This window comes from Rosa chinensis, chromosome 2 (assembly GCF_002994745.2).
Source record: "Rosa chinensis cultivar Old Blush chromosome 2, RchiOBHm-V2, whole genome shotgun sequence".
Classification (NCBI taxonomy): Eukaryota; Viridiplantae; Streptophyta; class Magnoliopsida; order Rosales; family Rosaceae; genus Rosa; species Rosa chinensis.
In genome coordinates, this window is record NC_037089.1 from 8738127 (window position 1) to 8745682 (window position 7556).

The window sequence follows — 7556 nt, forward strand, 5'->3', positions numbered from 1 at the left end:
TCAAGCAGAGCAAGTTTTTTATATAAAAGATCCTATTGAATCTAATTGGGAGGTTGTTGTGAAGACCAAACCAAGAGACTTTTTTGATATGGGTGTGGACCTTGATCGAGAACCGTACGCACCTCAACAGGTTGTTCATGGACTCAATGACGAGGAAGATGTGACGATAGCACGTACAGACATCTCAGGAGTTAATTTGGACTAGCAGATCATCATCCATGTGCACATTATTCATTTTTTGCTTGTAAATACTTTATAAGAAATATTGTGCGTTTTAACAAGTATTTTTAATTAATATATTTTATGTCCTTAAAGGACAATTTTTTTTATGTGTTAATTACAAGCTGATGATATTTTATAAAGTAAAGAAAGAATATATTTAATTTTGATTGGTGGTGAAATAGCTTAAAAGTAATTTATTATAAATAAAAATAATAGCTAATTACTAAAACAATTAGAGCATCACCAAAATATTTAGAAACACAAAATAAGGGCGGGCGAACAATTTATTCCCGCTCATTATTGAGAAACTCACACGGATTACTGTGGGTAACGTTAAGAAGAAAAAAAAAAAAAGGGCTGAATAACACGCGGCCGCTTAACGCTCTCAATATTGATTTGTTTAGGGTATATACTTTCTTTTCCACCGCCACAACCCAAGGTGAGAGCAAACGTGGAGTTCATCCCCAAAGCTGAAAGGGAACCGGTATCTTTCATCTTTTTTCTATTTCATCCATTACTTTTCTTGGTGAAATCACAGCTGATGGTCCATTTTACCCAACGTTTGAATCTTCTCTTGAATTTCCAGGTTTCAAGACTCAATCTACTGCAATCGGGAAACCCCCAAATCTCTTCCTTCTCCGTCTCCATTTCAATGTAGAGGTACCTTTTTGATTTCTATCAGTTGGTGTTTCTTAATTTGGCTTGTTTCAATTTCTAACTAATGAATAACAGACTTGATTCTTGTCCATACACAATCACTTTCAGAAAATAGAAGTTCCACATTTGCAATTTTTTGTTTTTTGTTTTTTGACCGACTTGACTTGGTTCGAAGATTATATTGACAATCCACTTGTATGCATTACAACAGTCCATGCCACAGTGTCAAATACCCAAGTTGGTTCCGGGTAGTGAATAATGTGATTGTCTTCATAAGAAAGGTATAAATGCTTTTTCTTATTCATAATATCAGTAGCTTTGTTGATGCTTGATTGATGTGTTGTTGAGGCCTTTATATATGTTGGTGTATTGATATGAAATAGCCTTGTTGCTTATAAATATATCACACAACTCCATTGCATGGAAAGAGATCAAGATAGAATAGAGGAGATTAGAGGAAAAGAGAAAGAAGAAACAGAATTACTATCGGAAAAGAAAATAGAAGAGAGAAACATGAGACGTGAGAGAGATAATAGAGAGACTGGAGTCAAGCCTCTAATATAAGATAACCCAAGAAATTCAAGGCAGCTTAAATCTGTGTCCCATGATTGTGAGATTAGCATTGCATATATGAACTCAAAGATTATACAAGCATAGAGCATGTGCATGAGTTCCGGCCATCAAGATTGAAGTCAAATCCATGGTGTATCTTGCTTTGTGTAATTTATACCAATAATTGTGCTCTAAACCTATTGAGAACGCAAATTCCTTGCAACAGATCAGTGAGAGGATAGGCATTATTAGCATTATTACATCTTTGCATAATCATGAGAGAAAAAAAATGAGGAAAAGGCACTACAAGCATAGTTGACTGTAGTCTATAATTACTGGGGAGCATAGTTGACTGTAGTATATGATTACTGGGGAGTCAGATCTCAAATTAAAATAGGCCACTAATACGGCTTACACTTACAACAGAGTCCTTGCTCCTGCAGCTGACTCCTCTCCTACAACAAATTTTCCCGGGGACCAAAAAGAAAAGACATTGACATCATTTCCGACTTACAAACTCCATGCAATGCAGTGGAGTTAAGATACGGTACGTCAAAAGCTATTTCAAAGGTGAATTGAGTCCTATAAGCTATTTCAATTGTTATTCTTGTATTTACATTTAGCTTAGTTGTTGTCTATATTGGTTAAAGCTTCTGAACAGTTACTAACCTAAATGACTTTCAAACAGAGTGCAAGCATAGGAACAGATCAAGATGATTAGAGAACTGCTGGTTCCATAAGAATGGGTGTCCTGAGTAATTCTTAGGTTGCTGTTTGGGTTAGAATTCCACGTTTGTCTTAACAACAAGATGTTAGAGTGATAAAAGAACCTATATGCATCAGCTTAACAACCTTACACTGAGCAGTAACCTCAAACATTAGTTTGTATGCTACAAAGAAATCTAGAACAAGTTTCTGCATTATAATCATTTAGTTAAACTTTGAGCAACCATATCCTTTGATCTAGACCTTCATTTTAGAAACCATTTGCATGTGTTGAAAGCTTATAATGTAAGCTTGTTATCTTCAAAGTTTCGTACAATATGCATCAAAGATTCATTGGTTAAGTTTGAGGATAAAAACAGAGGTCGGTATTGAAAGTAAATCAGTTTTTCTGAGTTTTTGACCGACTTGACTTTTTACAAAAAACTGTACGATTCAGTTGGGTATTTGAAGTTGGTGTCTTCATAAGAGTTTCAGTAGACATCTTAAAGATCATTTCAGAATTGAAATCTCATGAAAATGAGTTTTCTAGAGTAGGTTATGATTTTTCGAAGTTGAGGGTCTGCATCAGGAAATTCTGCAATAGTCACCATGTTTCTATTTGATTTCAATACTTTCCTTTATCCAAACTTGTTTTGGTCGACCAGAAACTGAACATAGACATTCTCATCTTTCCAACAAAACTCAGAACACTGTTTTCGGAATGTATTTGACATAGTAATGCTTTTGTGAAATCAGCTATCTGTATCAGGTTTATTTCACAATAAATCTGCAACACATTTTCGGTTAGTCATTTGACAGTCCAAATGAAATCTAAATGGCCTGAGATTTTAGATACTATTTTCTTAAGACATAAGCTCTATAGTGAAGAGAAATGTCTACATTTCTCTGCAAGTGTAAGAGAAATGTAGGTGTGCATTCAGAATGTACTCAATTTGATAAGCTTATATTTTCATATGGTCATATAATCTTCACTAGAGAAAAGTTTTAAGTGTGATTATAGTACTTGTGGTTCATATTGGTGATATTAATATGTTAATGTTATCTGACATGTGTGCTAAATAATAACAGATATGTCCAATTACAACATGGATTTCCAGTTGGATGATGATGCCCTACCATCGATGCATGAAAGTGTCCAATTTGATGATAGTGAAACCCAAGATGTTGGCCGTCTTTTTGTGAATGAGCAAACAATTCCTACAGAAAACAGAAATAATGCAGCCAATGAGGGTAACAAAAAAAAAGGGAGAGGGAAAACTGTAATTAAATGGGGTCAGCGTGGAGTGCGAGAAAGAGTTAAGTGGGGAAAACAAGGAGTACCGGTGTCTCCAAGGGAAAAATGTGCACAGTATTCCCTTTTCATTGGTAGTTTGGCGGCTGACCCTGGATTGTATCCTATTGATGTCAAGGATTGGCGGCATTTTGACAAGGACGACAACCATCAAAGGGCTTGGACATGTATTGAGGTATGAAAGCATATTTATACCCTATTGACGTCAAGAATATAGTACTGAAATCGCTATCAGTTTATATTTCACACTGTTTGAAAGTTTATGTATCATATGAGATAGCTTTGAATCAGAAAAAATGTAAAATCTTTTTCTTTTTGGCAATTTTGGGTACTTCTAGCAATATAAGAAAGATTTCGTGTTCATTTGTCTACTTTAATACAGAGATCTTAGTTGTCTTCTTTTCATTTTCATTTCTCTACTTTATTCCAGACATCTTAGTTGTCTTCTTGGTGCCACTTGTCTGGTACCAGTTTTGTTTATAGTAATTTTGGATATTACCATGTTGTTTGTCATCAGCATTTTCAATGTTCTGCTCTTCTCATTATCTTTAGTTCAGAAACAATACTTTGAAAGAGGGTCTGTGTATTGGCAAGATTGATGATTTCCCAGATTTTATGTCAATAGGCTACAAAGAGTAATGACTTTTGATCAAGTATAGCAGAAGTATAGAGTCATGACTTCTCATCTTCGGTCTTGCATTTACTACTATGACACATTGGAACAAAAAAATTACAGGAATTACATACTTTGTCATAGTATACATTCACAAACCATATATCTAATATGTTATAACATATCTTTGTTGGAATAGGGGACAATTGATTGGACGGATGAAGCAGCCGCTGCTAAAAAATCTGAAATCAAGAAATATGCCTTCGAAAAACTTGCAGATCGCTGGAAGCATCACAAGTCAGAGTTGAAGAAATTGTATTGGTTGCCCAATCAAGGGACTGAAGAACGTTTTTGCAGGCCTGATAATGCCATTGACAGAGATCAATGGATAAGATTTGTTACTCATTTAGATGATGAGGATACTAAGGTAATGAATCAAATGTGTACATTACATTAAATAATGTAGATGTGAATAGAATCCATATGAACTAGCAAAATAATTTAATATGTATATTTGTATATTCCTTAACAGACCAAGGCTGCCATAAATGTAAGTAATCGATCGCAGCGGGTAATGCATCACAGTACAAGCACAAGGACTTTTCCAGCTGTTGTTTACGAATGGGTGAGTATTGTTTTGATTCTTGTTTTCTGCTTTGTAATGTTCATTTACTTGTTATGCTGCTTCCTATAAATGGATAATGATTTGAATAATGTGTACATTATGAAGAGCAGCAAGTTGAGAATAGGGTTGAGGAAGAACCTGATAGGTTGGAAATATTCAAGTTGACACACCGTAAGAAAGGAAAACAAAATGAGTATGTTGATGCTGCATCTACCAAAGCAGTGGTGAGTATTGAAATTGAGAAATTCCTACTGTGGATGCCTATGGTTGAATCAAGTTATATAATCCTTATTACGTTTATCTGTTGTTCATCTTTACACTAGTAGAATGATTGCACTATTTTAATTCAATCTGCTATCCAGAATATTACTAATAGTTTAGACATGTGATTGCATAGTTTTATGATTTTTGGTTTCAAACTGTTTCATTGCTTTTCATTGCTATTTCACTATGTTTAGACTTTGTTTGCTAGTAATAATAGGCCTCAAAAGAAGGGGAAAATGCAGTATTATTAGCATTTCAGAAAATGCAGTATTTCAGAAACTGCAGCATTTCAGAAACTGCAGCATTTCAGAAACTGCAGCATTTCAGAAAATGCAGCATTTCAGAAACTGCAGCATTTCAGCATTTCAGAAAATGCAGCATTTCAGAAACTGCAGCATTTCAGAAAATGCTTATAATTACAATCTGTACAAATCGGCTTTGGTCTATGTAGTTTATATACCAATTTAAAGCTGCAACATTCTAGATTATGTACTTTTAATTAACTTCATGCTTGAATGCAGCAAGATTTGGAGAAGGCTGAAGAGGAGAGAAAAAAGTTAAATGTTGACATTACTCCACAAGTTAGAGAAGACATCTATGCACAGGTTCTTGGGCCAGAGAAGCGTAACCGAGTGAGAGGACTTGGAGCGGGAGTACGTTGGCGTGATGTTCCGTACCTTCATACCGAAAAAAGAAGTATATCAGCTACTATGGAAGCAATGAAAGCAACAATTGAGGAACAACGCTTGGAGACTGCAAGATTGAGGAGTGAGGCTGAAAAAGAAAGACAAGAAGCTGCCCAAAGGGAGGAAAGGAATAGGATTGAATCAGCTGAGATGAACAAACGTTTCGCCGCACAAATGGAGGAGTTTAAGAAGCAGCAAGAGGCAGCAATGGAAGAGAATGCAAGGAAGGTGAATGAACTCGCAAGACTTCAAGGTATTAGATGGATGAAAGAAGCTGGTTTTTCAGGGATTGAAACGGCACCACAATTAGATAGCGACCCAATGACACAGCTTGCAGCAGTCCAACCACAATGTAATAGACCAGCGATTCCAACCCCACCTATCGAGGATGTGTATAGACCCGAAATGCCTCAAACTGTGCAAGAATCGCAGCTGAATTGAAAGGGTTAGTTTCACCAACCATTATCTAGTTTGATGGTTATGTTATTGCCTACTTTGAGTTAGTTCTCAAAGTATTTTGATGAAAATTATTCTTGGACAAGGATTATGTTGTTAAAGGGGGAAAATCTTAGTGATATTCCACCTTAAACAACAATGTATTCTTCAAAACTCCCTTGTTTTTGTAATCCAAGAATAAATGAAATGTATTTTGCTACAAATGTAAAGAACATCTTGCTATGAATGTAAAGTTTTAATATTTTTGATTAAGTTGTGGATTTGTTCATTATATTTGAAGTATATTTATTGTAGAAAACTAAAAATATTCAGGTTGCAGATTAATTAGTAATTATTTTTTTTTAAATACTGTCACTTTTACACACTGAAATCAGTGTGAGTTAGATTATACATATTTCACACTGAAATCAGTGTCAATAATGGTTTTGACACAGAAATCAGTGTGAAATAGAGTATACCCATTAGCCACAGAAATCCGTGTGTAATATATTCTCACACAGAATTCTGTGTGAAATACAATATACCCATTAGCCACAGTAATCCGTGTGTAATATAGTTTCACACAGAATTCCGTGTGAAATAGTTTACACATTTCGCACAGAAATCCGTGTGAAATAGAGTTGTTCACACGGATTGCTTTCCATTCCGGTAATTTAGATTTATAGAATTATAGTGGGGCCCACGTTAGTATTTCACACGGACAACATAATCCGTGTGAGATGAGCATTACCCCCCCTCCAAACCGCACGGTAACACCAATCTGTGCGTGCACTGTGTGTAAAGGCTATCACACACTGATATCCGTGTGTAAAAGTCTTATTACCCACAGATTAAAATCCGTGGGTAATTGTTGTTTTGCTAGTAGTGCATGGTGTTCTGTTGTATTCCAAGTTTTGCTTTTCAATAAAGTTTTCCATTTATAATGCAATATCTGATGTCTTCTCACAACTTGATAATAAAAGGCCTATAGTGGGTTTTAGAAATATCAAACTTTTAATATTATACCACAATAGGTAGTAAAGACTTAAAAAAAAAAAGAAAAAAAAACCATACATGCTGTGCATATAACGCATAATGACATCGAAAAGTGAACAAACTATCCATTGTCTTGAACTGTAAGAAAGTAAATTAGTTCCACTCTTTCCATTAACTTCTATTAAGTAATTTCTGATAGTTCTATTGCAGGTCAACCTTGATTTGTGGCAGTACAAGCAAAGAAGCTATTGATAATATTCAGATTAGCTACATTTGGTTACTAGCTGGTGGTGCATGCGTAATCTAATCAATATCAAACAAATCAAACAAATTGGTGTCATGTTCATTCCAAAGTCCTGGACATGCAGGGTTGATAGAATCGTTCGGATTCCAAACAGGTTCGATGGAAAAAAAACTGAACTTTTTTTTTGGGCTTTTGGATGAAAGGAGGGCAGAGTAAAACTGCATCGCATCTGTGGAGTTGTTGAA

At 35.2% G+C, this 7556-nt stretch overlaps 1 protein-coding gene across 8 annotated transcripts; it reads left to right on the plus strand.

Moving 5' to 3' along the window:
* The first annotated feature begins 611 nt into the window (after positions 1-611).
* Positions 612-6331, plus strand: LOC112190073. Of its 8 annotated transcripts, XM_040513750.1 has the most exons (9): positions 612-706; positions 809-882; positions 1091-1160; positions 1858-2001; positions 3226-3623; positions 4261-4488; positions 4594-4686; positions 4797-4910; positions 5472-6331. In XM_040513750.1, exons 4-9 carry the CDS (start codon positions 1953-1955, stop codon positions 6075-6077), a joined length of 1488 nt encoding a protein of 495 aa, XP_040369684.1. In that variant the 5' UTR covers positions 612-706; positions 809-882; positions 1091-1160; positions 1858-1952; the 3' UTR covers positions 6078-6331. The 8 variants fall into 8 exon arrangements, with proteins under 8 accessions (XP_040369684.1, XP_040369685.1, XP_040369687.1 ...); XM_040513751.1 differs by lacking the exon at positions 1091-1160 and having other exon boundaries at positions 1875-2001; XM_040513753.1 differs by lacking the exon at positions 1091-1160 and having other exon boundaries at positions 613-706; positions 1875-1978.
* Positions 6332-7556: the final 1225 nt, after the last annotated feature.

What these genes read in the sequence shown, in the direction of transcription:
- LOC112190073 (XM_040513750.1), top strand. Translation starts at nt 1,953, where the DNA reads ATGCAATGCAGTGGAGTTAAGATACGGTACGTCAAAAGCTATTTCAAA. An exon ending in CAGCTGTTGTTTACGAATGG is followed by an intron (nt 4,687 to 4,796) that starts GTGAGTATTGTT and finishes TATGAAGAGCAG; the next exon opens with CAAGTTGAGAATAGGGTTGA. An exon ending in CTGCATCTACCAAAGCAGTG is followed by an intron (nt 4,911 to 5,471) that starts GTGAGTATTGAA and finishes GCTTGAATGCAG; the next exon opens with CAAGATTTGGAGAAGGCTGA.